At 58.2% G+C, this 14,950-nt stretch overlaps 5 protein-coding genes across 5 annotated transcripts; 3 read left to right on the top strand and 2 right to left on the bottom strand.

The window, feature by feature from the left end:
* Positions 1-260: 260 nt before the first annotated feature.
* SPB4 (ATP-dependent rRNA helicase spb4) lies at positions 261-2,228 on the bottom strand (the record flags this gene model as incomplete). The annotated part of the gene is made up of 2 exons (XM_028639971.1): positions 261-2,082; positions 2,152-2,228. 2 exons carry the CDS (start codon positions 2,226-2,228, stop codon positions 261-263), a joined length of 1,899 nt encoding a protein of 632 aa, XP_028495766.1.
* A 1,266-nt stretch (positions 2,229-3,494) lies between these two features.
* Positions 3,495-4,736, top strand: D7B24_005825 (uncharacterized protein; the record flags this gene model as incomplete). Its single annotated transcript, XM_028639970.1, has 1 exon — positions 3,495-4,736. One exon carries the CDS (start codon positions 3,495-3,497, stop codon positions 4,734-4,736), a length of 1,242 nt encoding a protein of 413 aa, XP_028495765.1.
* A 5,456-nt stretch (positions 4,737-10,192) lies between these two features.
* On the top strand, positions 10,193-10,968 carry D7B24_005824 (uncharacterized protein; the record flags this gene model as incomplete). Its single annotated transcript, XM_028639969.1, has 3 exons — positions 10,193-10,515; positions 10,588-10,740; positions 10,884-10,968. The coding sequence occupies 3 exons, from the start codon at positions 10,193-10,195 to the stop codon at positions 10,966-10,968; spliced, it is 561 nt and encodes a 186-aa protein (XP_028495764.1).
* Positions 10,969-12,540: 1,572 nt separating this feature from the next.
* D7B24_005823 (uncharacterized protein) lies at positions 12,541-13,167 on the bottom strand (the record flags this gene model as incomplete). Its single annotated transcript, XM_028639968.1, has 1 exon — positions 12,541-13,167. The coding sequence occupies one exon, from the start codon at positions 13,165-13,167 to the stop codon at positions 12,541-12,543; it is 627 nt and encodes a 208-aa protein (XP_028495763.1).
* A 757-nt stretch (positions 13,168-13,924) lies between these two features.
* D7B24_005822 (uncharacterized protein) lies at positions 13,925-14,455 on the top strand (the record flags this gene model as incomplete). Its single annotated transcript, XM_028639967.1, has 1 exon — positions 13,925-14,455. One exon carries the CDS (start codon positions 13,925-13,927, stop codon positions 14,453-14,455), a length of 531 nt encoding a protein of 176 aa, XP_028495762.1.
* Positions 14,456-14,950: the final 495 nt, after the last annotated feature.

The raw sequence follows: 14,950 nt of genomic DNA, 5'->3' as shown, positions 1-14,950 counted from the left end.
ACATTTGACGCTCTCACCGTCAGGCTCAGGGTTCGATTCCCTGGTTCGGAACATGATAGGCTTGCAAGGGCTGAATTTCTGTTTTGGCATTTTTTGGCGATTCAAAATGTTTTGGGTCGTCGTTGGGTTGCGTATGCTGCGGTTGTCCAAAGCTGTATTGGTGGCAGTGCATAGTCACGTAGTCAGCGAGCTAACGAAGGGGGGACATGGTGTATGAACGAAAGTCATGAAATTCACGACTCTTGGTGGTATCATTGAATCTAATCGTCAAACCCCCCAAACTCCTCCTCCTTGGCCTCCTTGGCGCCATTCTTCCTCCTGACCTCCTTGATGAGGTCCTGCAGCTCCCTGGCCTCGATCTTCTCGTCCTCGGTCATCTTGCTCTCGCGCTCCTTGTCCCTCTTCTTCAGCCGCTTCTCCCGCCTCTCGACGCGCACCTCGGCCTTTTCGTGCTTGTCGCTCCAGGCCTCGTTGTTCCGCCTCTTGCGCTTGTTCCTGTCGTCGTCGCCGGCCTTTTTGACGCCGCTCCGCTCGAGCTCGAGGGCCTCCCTGCGCTGCGCCTCGCGCGCCTTGTCCTTGTACGCGAAGGCGTCCCAGTCAATCTCGCCGAGGCCGAGCGTCTTGTCGCCGTCCCACGCCTTGACCTCGGGCATGGACGGCAGGCGCAGCAGGCCCCAGGCGCGGCCGAGCTCGGCCCAGTCGAGGTCCTGCAGGCGGAAGATGGAGGACGTCTGGTGGGCGGCGTAGGAGCGTACCCAGCTGACGAACGCGCGCTGCGCCTTGTCGTGGTGGGCGCGGTCGGCGCGGAGAAAGGCGCGGATGCGGGCCGTCGCGGCCTCGGCGGCGGACGGGTCGAGGGTCACGTCGGGAGTCGTCAGCGGGTGGATGGGCGTCTTGCGGACGGCGAGGAAGGGTACAAAATCCTCCTCGCGGCCTGGGTGGAGGAGAACGACGGCGAGGCCTTTGCGCCCGGCGCGGCCGGCGCGGCCGGCGCGGTGGATGAAGACCTTGGGATCTGAGGGCGGGTCGACTTGGCAGACAAAGTCGACCTGGGGAATATCGAGGCCACGAGCGGCGAGGTCGGTGCAGAGGAGGACCGAAGGGGAGACGGACGTGAGGAAGCGGTTGAAGGACTTTTCGCGCACCTTGGGCGGCAGCTTGCCGTGCAGGGGCACAAGTGAGAAGCCGGCGGGGAGCATGTCGGGGAGGATGTGCTGGAAGTAGTCGACGGCGGCGCAGGTGGAGAGGAAGATGATGCTGCGCTGGGGGCGCGGGTTGAGCTTGTCGAGGATCTGGGCGAGGGCCGGCATCTTCTGGGAGGCCGGCGTGAGGAGGTATGCCATTTGCAGAGAGGCGGGAATCTTGCGGTCTTCGATGATGTTGCCGTCGCGGAGGGACTTGACGCGCACAGCGATCTTGACGGGGTTGCGCAGGCCAACAGTGATGATCTGGGAGACGGCCTCGGAGACGGAGGCGCTGAAGAGACCGGTTCGGCGCTGCTTGGGGAGGTGGGAGAGGATGCGCTGGAGGTCCTGACGGAACCCCATGTCGAGGATGCGATCGGCTTCGTCGAGGACGAGCATGTCAAAGGTGGACTGGCTGCAGTGGACGTGGGGCGAGGCGAGGAGCTCGACGAGGCGGCCGGGCGTGGAGACGAGAATGTTGGGAGAGTGACGCACGAAGAAGCTGAGATCTTGCTGCGTCGTGGTCGTGCCTCCGACGAGCAGCTGGGGCACGGCGATGGGCACGGCCGAGTCGGGGCGCTTGTCATCCTCCTTCAGGAAGGGAAGCATCTCCGAGGAGGCAGTGTGGAAGGCGATGAGGCCCATGAGAACGTTGTAAATCTGCTGAGCGAGCTCGCGAGTCGGCGAGACGATAATGGCGAAGACATGGCCACGCTTGGTGGGTTCGGAGAGGCGGAGCAGCTTCTGCACGATGGGGAGCAGAAATGCCAGGGTCTTGCCGCTGCCGGTGACAGCTTCGACGACGACGTCCTTGTTGCCGAGGAACTGGGGAATAGTGGCGGCCTGAACAGGCGTCATGCGCTGATAGCCCTGACTTGCGACGAAATCAAGGACCCATCTGGACACTGCGTGTTAGTTTCTGGCATCTGCCATAGACAAGCGATAGAGTTGATGGAGGGACACTGACTCTGCCAGGGGAGGGGTAAGACCACGCCAGTCTCTGGGATCCTTCTTCTTCTCTGTGACCGTCGCTGAGGGCGCCATCGTGGAACGCAACGATGTGAGCTCGCGTGACAAGGCGTTGACTGCGACGTGGTCAATGAAGGCCTCGAAGTTCGGAGGAGGGGCAAGCACGTCGCAGGTGTCGAGGTCAATTGGTGGTTGGAATCTTGAACTTTTTTCTGTTATCTTATCTGGCATGTTCAAATTGTTATCTTATCAGAGATCAAGCACCAGCAGTGGCCACACCACGTGACTGTCAGCAGGGCGCTGGCTGCCTGATGACGAGGGTCTGCGTGGTTGGTCATGGGTGAGGGAGGAGTGGGCATCTGACGTCTCTGCGCATCTCTCTGCGCCTCCGTCGAGTGTACAGCAGCTGCGAATGAGATCGTGGACCATGAGGAGAGATGGCCTCGTTACGCCCAGGCCGACGGGCACAGCACAGTTTGACTGCAAAACCACAACGTTCCTCAAAACGTCACTAGATGGCCAAATTGCGACCCAAGGCTCCTTGTCGTTGGTGTGCACCCGTGGTCCTGTCGTGGCCCACCCCCCCGGTCCAGTGACCCCCAGTCGCGTGCACAGGAGACTCACCGTCCAAGCCACTGGACTGGCGCCGGTGCAGCACCTGGCGGCCGCCGAAAAAATTCCTCTGGTGGACAGCCACCTGCCACCAGACTGGCCTATCACTTCTCCTACCACCTACCTGCCTTACCCAACCGTGCCTAGTACTCACTGCCTGCTGGCGCTGTGCAGGAACAGAAACAATCTTACCTTAGCCTCGCGCAGAAATCAAGATAACCGACTCGTCCGTCTTTTACTGCCCCAAGCCAGCCGTTCCGTCGAACCCCCATCTCCGACCGCTCCGATCCTGACTGCGCCCTCCCAACCCATCACACCATACTCTCTGCCTCTCTCTACGCACCCCCCATCGTCGAGGCCGCATGTCCTCATCCTCTCCATCGACCAACCCGCAGGGACCAACATGCGGCGGAGTCGACCTCTGCTGCATCAACGACAGAAACCATCACGCTGGATCCGATAGCCCACGTCGACTCTACCCTCGAAACAGGCCATAGTTGCCTGGGTTTCAGCAGCCAAAAGAGCCACCACCGCCTTTTCGCATTTCTGTTTGGCCCCGAACGCGACCCCCCCTCCGATTTTGACAGCCCTCCAACCGCCGCCCCCCTGCGTGCTTCGCGGAAGGACAAACATCTCCACTCTGCCCTTTGGCCCTTTCGCTTCTTCTCCTTCCGACCCTGTCTCGTCGGTCCCCTCCACTGTTCCGCCCTACCACCATTCCCCTCCGACATGGCCTCGCGAGGCAAGAACGCCGCCACGCCGGCCACGCCCCGCGTCATCTCTCCGAGTCCGACCCCGTCCGAAATAGCAGATCCCTTCTCCTCCCAAGATGGCTATGCCGGCCCGACCACGCGCTCCGCCGCCCGGAAACGCCGGGCCACCCCGCAACCTGTCAACGAGAACATTGACGAGGAGGACGACTCGGACCCCAGCCTGCGGAGAGCACGCACACGAAGCCGCTCACCCATCGACATGCGTCGCGTCAAGCCTCTGACCTCAACGTCATCGTCCTTGTCCGCCAAGACGAAATCGCCCGTCGTACCGAGCGAGCCTATTGTCAAAGATGGCACGAGCGGTGGCAGCGGCAGCAGCAGCAGCAACGGCAAGGCCAAGACAAAGGTGCCCCAGACGAACGGCCATCTCGCCGTGCCCTCGGCAGCGCCTACCGGCTGGAGCTGGCGCGATTTCAGCCGGAGCCCGAGTCCCCTAGGCCTCATCCCCATTCACCGAAAGTGGCGGACATTCGTCCACAAGCACGAGGTGCCTCGCAAGATCCTCCACGTCTCCATCGGCGCCGTCACCCTGTGGCTCTACATCACGGGCGTCCACACGCGCTCCGTCGCCCCCTGGCTCATGACCTTCCTCGTCCCCATTGCCGCCACCGACATTCTGCGCCACAATGTCGCCGCCTTCAACAGCTTCTACGTTTCCATCCTCGGTGCCCTGATGCGCGAGAGCGAGTACGCCGGCTACAATGGCGTCATCTGGTACATGCTCGGCGCCTGGCTCGCCTGCTACGCCTTCCCCAAGGACGTCGCCGTCATGGCCGTCCTGCTGCTGAGCTGGTGCGACACGGCCGCCAGCACCTTTGGCCGTCTCTGGGGCCGCTACACGCCGCGCATCCGCCGCGGCAAGTCCCTCGCCGGCTCGCTCGCCGCCTTCCTCGTCGGCGTCGGCTCCTCCGCCTTCTTCTGGGGCTGGTTCGTCCGCTTCTTCGGCCCCCAGCCCGGCGACGAGGGCTTCATGTTCCAGGGCTCCCTGCGCCTGCCGCAAGCTGCCGCCGAGGCCGTCGGCCTCACGAGCGAACAGGCCACCGTGGCAGGTCCGCTGGCCCTTGGCGTCGTCAGCCTGTGGAGCGGCTTTGTGGCCGCTGCCAGCGAGGTCGTCGACGTCTTTGGGTGGGATGACAACCTTACGATTCCCGTGCTCAGCGCCGCCGGCATCTGGGGCTTCCTCAAGGTGTTCGGCTAGACTGTGTGTGTGGAACACTCGTCAAGTACGACATGGGGCGGAAAGATAGGGGGTTAGCAACCACGTGAACATGGGAACACTGAACCGGGACGGGCAAGCTGCCATCATGGTGATGGAGCATATAAACGGCCTGAAGTAGGCCGTTCTGCATCGCCGGCGTTACCGTGTTTTGGCTCGAGGGAGCGATCCTTTCCTCGCTGCGCTGGGCAATGAACAGAAAGGGGAAGTGGGGGCAGGGCGATGGGGTGTCTTCTCCCCCGGTATGAAGAAGGCACGTGTTTGTGATAGACGAAACTTTGTTGTACCATGGGAAATCAGGGATGGGACGGGTAGATGAACGACGACGAAACTTGTGATATATACATACATGGAAACCCCCTCGGTAGTTTAGCTAATCGGTGCTGAGAGCATCATTCTTTCACCCTCAATCACGACTGGCCTTTGATAATCGTCCTGTCAATTTTTCTGGCGAGGCATATATCGTGGGGATAGACATGCCCCCCTGCCGCAAGGCCTCTGCCAGCCTGCCCGACCATATACGAAATCCTTGTGGAGAGCTTGTCGGCGCATGACAATGCAGCGTCAATCCTCCTCACGTTTGATGGAATGTCGTGCAGCGGGAAGAGCGGGATACTACCGGTGGCTGCTGGCCGCCATGTGAAGGCGCCCGCGAACGCACTTGATAACGGGGGCAACCGAAAGAAAAAATCGTCACGGTGCCGAGCTGAAGACAGTTCGTCAGCGGCAGGACGGGCGGCCACTGGGCGAGACGAGACCAGGGTCTCCTCCAGACGGAGGACACAGACTGGGATTCGTTGATGATGCACGCTGGCACAGCGTTGCTGGTCCACACGAGTCTGACCGCTTCCTGTTTGTGAGACGATGACGGGGGGGGGAGAGGGGGCCTTTTCTTTCCTCCTCGTTCCTGTTATGTAAGGCGGCTATCCGACGTTCACATGCTCATGGCCTTTTCTTGCTTCGTCACGATTGTCGATGCGTGACGGGCCTTTGCAAAAAGGGTGGGGTGGGTAACAGAGTATTGATGTGCTGCTTCGGTCTTCTCTCAACGGTAGGACACGCTTCGTCAGGGGTTGATGGCGAGGCTCGCGAACACAGAGGCATCAGATTGGCGCACAGCCATCTCCCAACAACGACGGCATCCACGAGGTCCCATCACTCCAATGACATGGCCGGGTCTCACCGAGTCCCAAAAAGGGAAGAATCCACTAGAGATGATGGGCAATGCGGTCTCGGGGGGGACCTGATCCCTCCAGTGAGGACGTGGCCCAATTGACCCAATCTACATAAACTACCTGCCTCGTCGGCCTACCCTCCTGCATCTCGCGGGGACCACACTCGTTGCCTCCGGCTCTGGCCCTGACTGGCAGTCCTGCACGTCGAAAGGGCCGGTAGGGCATGCGTTGTCCTTCGTGGGCGTCCCGAGCTGCGTCCGAGAGGCCGTCCTGGCCGCAGCTATGCGATCTTTCTTCCCGCTGTTGCACGGAAAAAGGAGGGCAGGCCCGTTGTCTGTCAAATTGTCTGTCTTTCTATCTATCTATCTATCTATCTATCTATCTATCTGCCGGGCGAGACCAGGTCAGAGAGAGATTGTCTGCCAGAGGTGGCATGGGTTCGTGCCATTGGATGGTTTGCACACACTCACACCGACTTGAAGCGAGGTCGGAAAGAACACTTTCCATTGACGGCAGGCATCACATGACATCCACTGGAACGAAAGAAGAGAGGGGCAGGCAGGATGACGGGCAGCAGCGAATGCGCCTAAGGGCAAAGGGAGCGAGAAGGAGACCAAAAAAAAAGCGAGTTCCTAGTCGTTGCTCGTTGACGACGTTCGAGAGTGGAGGGGCATAGACGGCCACATGCCGCTCCACCCCCGTCCACCCCTCCCCTCCTCTGGAATCCCCGCTCGCTCGTCTTTTTTCAAGCCTCCGATCAAAGAATGACCATCGGACCCAGGATGACGGGTACGCGTGATTCGTTGAACACGGCCACAAGTCGAGATGGCAACGGTCTAGCGAGCCCGGGATGTCCCTGTTACTCGCCAAGGGCCCTGCGATTGTGGGACAGGAGCAGGCGAGCTGCCGTGTCATTGAAGACGGTCACGCCTCCGTTCGCATACAGCTTTCGTCATCAGGACGACAAGCCAACGACCCAAAACTCCTGAGCCCTGGAACGCAGGACCTCGGAAGGGGGCGGGCGAGAGAAGAGAATAAGAATTCGACACGCTAGGCAGGGCAGCCCGTCATGCTGGCCTGTGGCTGACGAACGGACAGGGCGTCTTGTTGGACGCAGAGAGCCCAGTGGTGCGGTGTCTGTGGAACGGAATTGGAAGTGTAAGTACGGCTTCGTCAGTGGAGGGGGCGAGAGCAAGAGAACGGGAGAGGGGCGGCGAGACAGAGATCGCAGGTAGGGCCGTCTGGGATTGGGTATCTTTGGGCGCGGTCTTGAGTCTTTTGGGCTTCTCGGGCCCCTTGGGCTGGGCTGCCTCCAGGCCCATATGCAGCTCATGCTGCGCTGCTGCACTTACACCCACACCACCACGACGCTGGGCTGGGCTGGGCTGGCTCGATGCTGTGTGGAGGGGCGATGCTGGCGGGCCACAGGCTGGACGCGTTTGGCCATGACGGGCCTCATCGCATGTCGCCAGAAGGAGTGGTCTCTTTGTGATCCATTGCGGTCAATGCTTGCATTCCACGACGATAACGATGATGACGATGCCGATCGAGTCGCAGAGGTAGGCAGACAAGCGTTGGAAGAAGTTGGAAGCCGGGCAAGATGAGCCCGCGCCATCAAGTCAGGTATTTAGTGTCTAAAGAGGGGGATAAGGTACCGTAAATCAAGGCCCGCCGATTAATGGCCAATGAAAGTCACCCCTGAAGCTCCCAGCCCGAGCCGATATCGCCCCTGTCCAATCATCTTTTTTGAAATTCCGAGACCTGCTTGCGCGCCCCCACTATTGCACACATCTGAGCCGACTTGATTCGCCCAAAATCGCCCCCCTCGCAGAACGACAGATGAACTGCTAGTGACCGTTGCTGTTGGGGCCCTTCCTTGGGCACCTTACCTGCACCTACCTGGCAGGTAGGTTCTACTCAGGTAGAGGTAGGTCGGTATTCCATCCCACTCTCTCCCCTCCCACTTTCATACCTCTCCTTCAGATACCCAGCCTACTACCTCATATGGTAGTCAGTACCTCACAGGGTAGCCAGTCCCTCACGTGGTAGTCAGTACCTCACAGGGTAGTCAGTACCTCACCCATGATAGGCAGTACCGCACCATGATAGGTAGAAGTAAGTAAGTAGGCGGGTGCTCCAGCTCCAGCTCTGGCTTCTGTCTTGACAACGCATCAGCACCTGGAAATGCCCGACGCTGCACCTCTGCCTGACCTTGCATACCCTTTGGGACCTGACCTCATGTGGCCAAACTGGCTTCAACTCGTCCATTGACCATTGAACTTCTCTAGTCAACAGCATATCCACAAGCATCCAACGTTGGACAACCGTCATACCCCCCCCCGCCGTCCGCAGACCAACGGAGGAGATCCGATCTGTCCGCACCAAGAAAATCCGCCGCTGCTTTTGCGCCCATCGCTCAGCTTGTCTGCCCTCCCTCCACCCTCTAGCGTCAGCGCGCTTGATGGACCGACGGCCGTCCGCACTCCAAAAAAAAAAGAAGACAGTCTAGACGAACGCTCGCTCGCTGCTCGTTGCTCATGGGACGAATGGGTATTCTTCGATCCACAAAACACCCCCCCTCTGCCGGCCCCCTGGCCCTCTTACTTCTACCACGTTCCTTCATCCCTACCGTACTCGGTCCTCGCCTGCTCTTAGAGGCACCCCCGGCACACAAAACGCACTCAAAGCTACGGTATACTTCGCCGCCTGGCCGGCGGATACGGTAGTGCCTGGGCAGTCAATGTGGAGGAACATGCATTAATGTATCCCCTTTGCCGTCATACCCTCTCGAACCGGCATGGCAGCTCGGTGCAACGGTACATATGAGCCAGAATCCTTGACGGTCAGCATCCTCTTTCTGCCGGTGCCTAGAGCCGAAAGACGGATGTCATCTCCGGGTACCTTGTTCAACTGTCTCTTTCTCTTGCTCTTGCTCATCCGCCCACCCACCACGCCTGTTCTGACGCCACTCGCTCTCAACCACTTCGCGAACCTTTCCTAGCTTTGCCTTGGCTCGGCGTGAAGCACGAACGTCTCGCTTCAGAGCGAAGCCACTTATACGCTCACTCCGGGGCCCGTTCCCTTCGTCCACAGAGCCCCTTGTCGTGTCATGTCATGCCATGCTATGCCATGCCATGCTATGCCTTGCTGTGGTAACATGCCGTGCGGCGCTGTCTTACAGGCACCCTACCCTACCTTACCTCTTCCCTTACCTCACTTTTCCCAACGACGCACCTTGTCAGTATCAACCTCCCATCGTCACCCTTGCCGCTTTTCACAACGCCAGGCGAGCCCACTTTCACACACTACCTTTCTTTGCTTTAGACCGAGTCTTTTCTGACCCCTACCCGTCTTCCGTGTGTATCTGTCTGCTCGGCCCCTCTCGTTTGTGTCTTTCTCAATGTGATGAACCGGTCCAGACAGATCTCCTGCCCCTCCTGGACCACACCTCCACTCCATCGTGGACCTCCTCGGCCAATGCCAACCATGACATTCGCCTCTCGGCATATGCAGAACCTCTTGCTCGTGATATCCCGCGGAAAGGGGGAGAGAGAAGAGCCAGTCTCCCACCTGAGCCATCCAGTTCTGTTCCACCCCCTGCCCATGCTTTAGCCCGTCTCTGTTGCCCCTCCCCCCGTTGTCGTTGGCTGCCCCACCAGTCACCCCTCCATCACGATCCCTTCATGGTGTTTCTTCTGCATTTCCGTTTGGACCTCCACGCCCCCTCCAGGCATGTCGACTAAGGAAGAAATACCACTAAGGGCAGGGATCCCGCTTCCAACCCCTCTCCTGCCCACATACGTCCAAGGTCACTGGCATCTCCCGAAGCCAACCATCAACGGCGCTTCGCCCGTCGCCGGCCTTTCCCTCGCGCCCGTTGTCCGTCCGTTGGTACAAGCCATCACATCATGGCGGGCTCTCTCGAGCGGGGTCAGTGTCGGGAGAGGATGGGTAAAGTGATTAGACGAATCGAGCATGACGAGTTATCCCCAGGACTCGAAAGCATGGCCGAGGAAGGGGCCCTGAAAAACTATAAAAGGCGAGAACTTGAGGTGGTTTGAATGACCTCTTCCTTCTTCCTTCCTTATCACCTTCTCAGGACATCCTACTCAAGCCATACTCGTAAAACATTACCTTCTCAACTTCCCAACATCATACCCAACTTCTCTCACCAATACCTCGTTCACAACCTAGCACCCACCAGTCCAAGACCATACCTTGCCATTACCCCCTACCAAACACCCCCACAACCCACCACCCACCATGTCGACACACTACACCCACTCCTATTCCTACTCCATCCCCATGCCCATCTCCTCCAAGGGCCAGGACTACGACTACCACAACACCTACTCCGTCTCGCCCCCTGAAGCCGACGAGTCCGTCAGCTCTGGCACCGGTCACTCCTACAGCCAGCCCAGTGGCTACTCTGTCGCCAACTCGAGCTACGCCGGCAGCAACAGCGGCGACTTTGACACCGTTCACTCCGCCTCGGGCGTCGACTTCAATGAGTACATGCAGGATCGCTTCGCGCAGTCCTTTGACCCCATTCCTCTTGACCGCAACATTGCCATCCAGGCACAGACGTGAGTTTTTACCCCTCATCTTCTCTCAAGACGTCTACAATGCCAAGAGGAATTAAATCTGACGCGAACCAGATCTGGAAAGCTCAATGCCAAGCACCGCGAGCTCCTCGACCTGCAGGCCAAGGCGCAGGCTCGCCTGGCAAAGACGCGCGAGCGCTTCAACGAGGGCTACCGCGACGCCCAGGACGTGCGCAACGACCTTGAGTGGACGCAGAAGAAAGTTTCGTACGTTGCCTGCCCCTTTTTCTCCAACGTCCCGAACCGATCGTTGGGAAAATTCAGATCGGCGTCAGATCTGGAGATCCGACGATTGGCACGATGGATTTTGGTAGATCGAGCAATTCCGACTGACATCTGCAATTCTTCAGGTCTCTTAAGTCCAAGGCCTCACGAAAGCACACCAAGGAGTACAGCAAGGCGCGCGCGAGGTATCCCTCGCCCGACGCTTACTAGACTCCTCCATTCTGGTCCGAGCGTTCACGGCGAGCAGGCAGGGATCCTGGGGTCGACTGATGTCGAACCCCGCGGCAGAGCCGCATTCCCAGCAACTCGGATCACTGATTTTCTAGCGTGTTGTTCCTTCTTTCTACTACCCTTGTCGAATGTTACATGCCATTCGCGAAAGCGAGCGATCTGCGGCCCTTTTTGCAGGAACCTCGAGTGGGGATGCCACACTTGGTTCCTAATTTCTACGACTTATTTTGACAAATCGCGCTTGCGGTCATTTCTTTACAGCCCGCCCCCCCTCACTCGGCTGGAGGAGGTGGGGGCGGGAGTTCAACGGTTCAAAAGCAAGCCAAGACAGTCACAGCAGTCGACGTTCCCAGCAGAGCGGGACGACGTTGACAGGAAAAGCGGGTTGGAAGGGGTCTGTGGTGTGTGTGTGTGTGTGAGCCTGTCAGTGCGGGTGTGCATGTGTGAGATGACGCGCAGCGGACCGCGTCCGCAACCTGCATAGCCGCCCGAACTCACGCTGCTTTTACGGCTCAACCCCTCCTTGTTTCCCTCGCCAGCCCTGTTGGGGGGCGTGGCAGCGGCTAGCTGGGCCTCCCCACACACGAATTGGAGGGGAGAGAACAGGTGCTGCAGAGCCCCTGACTTGCGCAGGGGAGAGAAAAGGCGGCACGGAGTTGGGAGGGGGGGGTGGGTATCGTAGAAGGGAGGGGGTCATCATGTAGTGACCGGGCTGAAGCGGGCTGGATGGGCGTGTGCATCTTCCGAGCGGAGGGCTGGCTTTGTTTTCGTCGGAACGCGGTTATGAATTATGATTGGATGAAGGATGATATTGACGGATCAGTCTGCTAAAAAGACGCCTCCCTCCATGTATGGTGGTGGGTCAGCGAGAGCGGGTGAGTCCCCGAACCTGGGTTGACAGGACCAGACGACAGAGTGACCGAGTCGAGGGGGGAAGAGGCAGTGGGCAGAGACACGGTACATCTCTGACGACTTGACTCCATTGGGCGGCCGTCAGGGTATGATAGTGCTCCTCCAGGGTATGAGTTATGTCGTGACGGTCAAGGCCTGCATGATGTGTCCGCGGACAGGGAACAGTAGTGGTCTCCTAACCGTCGCATGAGGGGTTATCGTATCAACTGGACGTTAGGGTGGACTGGGGACTGCATGGGCGGTTCTCATCGTGTTTCCTCAGTCGTATCAGTAATCAAGTTCGGCGTTGTTTTCTGTTTCGGTTGAGGCAAGTCCCTTCCCTGGGCTGCTTGCTGTTGGCCGGGCTGTGACATGTTGTGTCTCCATCTGCGCTTTCCCGTGGTAACATCAGATCTTGTCTCGCAGATCGTGCCCTGGTGCAGCTGGTACCGTTCATGGTTTCCTTGGACGTCTGGAAGACGGTTGGTGTCATGTGATGAGCTTGACGCTTGTCAAGTGGCTGAATATTGACAGCACGTCTTTGTTGATCACGTGATATTGTGAGGTTGGTGAAGAGTTTCTGCGTGCTCTGAGAAGATCTGTGGCACGTTTGCTTTCCCCCGGCGCTGTTTTGTCCTCCTGTGTATCGATGAAGGTGGCTCAGACTGTGGCGTTCTTGACACCTCTCGCGATCCATGTGCCCTTTGAGGCGAGCCCGGCCTTCTCCTCCAGGGCTTTCCATGGGTTCTCGTTTGACCAGGCGTCGTAGTATCCATCCCACCATGGGTTTGCCGGTTCTGCCCGGTCTTCCTGTTGCTGATGCCCTCCCCGCCTACCTTGTCCCCGCCCACCTCGGCCACCCGGTAAGCCCCACGTCGGATTTGGTCGGCTTGGTAACGTCGCGTGACTGCCGCCCTCCTGTGCCAGCATCTCTTCGATTTGTGCCTGCGCTCCCGCGAGGGCAGGTGCATCACCCAGGTCCAGCGGCGCCCCTTCATCGTCGTCTTCGTCAAGGCTAATCTCGTCTTCATTCAGCCCGTCTTGTTGTCGCTCTGCGACGGCCGTGGCGTTCGCGCCGGTCGGAGCATCAAACTCGGGACCGCCGACGACGGCATTGTCTGTCCGAGGGTTGTAGCGGCGGCGCTTGGAAGGGTGACTGCCGTCGCCACCGAAGGCAGCGAAGCCCATGGCTTGCATCATGAGGGCGTCTTCGGATTCTGGACTCGGAGGCTCGTCTGACCGGAGAGGCGGCACGACAGCGCTGTCCGAGGGTATCGCGGGGTCCATGGCGGCGGCTTTGGGCATCGGGGCCACTTGGAAAGCTGGCGCGATGGTGGAGGAAGAAGTGGCTTAGCTCAAGCGCGGCCGGGTGTGCTTTGGTCACTGCTTTGTAACCGGACTCGACTTTTGATCCCTTATCGTGCCGAGGTCCTCAATCAGCGTCGTTGCGATGCACTGTTGCCGGGGTTGGCGAGCAGAACGTTATCGGAAAGCAGTGGTCGTTTCGAGTGGGGAATCAGGAAGCTTGAGCTTGCCGGAGCTTCGACAGACGACGTCCTGAAGATCAGATCCGGCAGGTGGGGCAGCAGGTGATGGATGCCTCATTTCTTACATGAACCGTTTAAATGCATGATGATCTACAGCGGTTTGCAGTGTCACCCTGATGAGTGGCTGAGCTTCTTCGCTGTGATTGTTATGAATGCCAAAGTTGAATTTTGACAACAGTACTCTCTTCGGTGCTGGACTTCGTGTCTGAATGAAACCCCACGTATCCAGGAAGTCATGCCGTGAGGACGCTCATCTTGTTTCGAATCAACCACCGGAAGAGGGCAAACGATCTACAACGAACGCAGAGTGAAAGACATGAGAGAATGATGTAATCAAAATAGAATGTCAAGGATCCGAACGAATCGGGTAGCATTTATGAAATTGTTCCACCCACTTCGACGCCGCCCGTTGGTCAGCCATGTCAACCAGCGACATTCGTAGAGATTCGTGTCCTCAGAACAAAGAACACACCTCGCAAGAAGCTGCTTCTCGAATCATGGTTGCAGGACTATCTCGAGCTCTCTGCTTTGCGAATGAATTCGCGATCAGTTGCGGCACCGTCTCGGTAGATGTCGCCAGAGCGAAGGTGTTGCTCATCCGCTGGCGGAAGACCGGCGAATATTTTCTCCCCAAGGGACGCAAAGACCAGGGCGAGACCCTTGAGAAGACTGCGACGCGAGAAACATACGAGGAAACTGGGATACCCGTTCAACTTTTGCCTGTCGAGATCGAGACCATGGCTACCCTGCCCTCGTCCATGGGGAGCGACAACAACTCCAGAGCCGTCACCGAGCCCATCGCGGTCACTCAGCGAGTCAATGAAGGAATTCTGAAGATCATATTCTGGTACGTTGCTAGCGCAGATAGCACAGCCGTTCGAGATGAAGGCACTCAGGAGGGACATGAGGATTTCGACACGATCTGGGCCGGTTTTGACGAGGTTGAATCGATCCTGAGCTTTGCAGACGACCAAAGTGTTGCTCGTGAGGCAATAATGACAGTTCGCCGAGGTCAGCTAGCAATCTGATAACAGTATTGCAATCATCGGGCTACACTGAGCAAAACGGAACAGCTTCCGTGGAAGCCTGTCACCACTCAGTCAAAAGAAATTTGAATTTGGAAAGAAAGGGCTCATCGTTGGGTCGGCTGTTTCGCGCAAATGCCATCTTGCGCTGCTGGCTGACATCTAAATGCCATCGACATGCTATTTCGCCCTTCAATGCTCAGCCACCAATACTCAAACTATAGAATATTGAAGCGGTAGCCTTTCTATCCCACTGTCTGTACCCCCGTCAATGTTTCAGAGAACGTCCCACCTCACAAAATCATAGGATGTTACCAAATTCTGTAAGTACCGTGACCTGTCGAAGAATGATTTCTTTTGTTCTTCGTCGAAAAGATACAGAGCGCTCAGAGGGTATGCAAGATGAGAACATGTACAGAGATAGCGGTGCTTTTGGGAAACCGGCATGAGGCGTGCCAGCTTCCTGGAAACAGCTACATGATTGCAACATTTTACTGA

This window comes from Verticillium nonalfalfae (genome assembly GCF_003724135.2).
Source record: "Verticillium nonalfalfae strain VnAa140/NRRL 66861 chromosome Unknown scaffold_38, whole genome shotgun sequence".
Taxonomy (NCBI): domain Eukaryota; kingdom Fungi; phylum Ascomycota; class Sordariomycetes; order Glomerellales; family Plectosphaerellaceae; genus Verticillium; species Verticillium nonalfalfae.
This window is presented reverse-complemented; position numbering and strand designations above follow the sequence as displayed.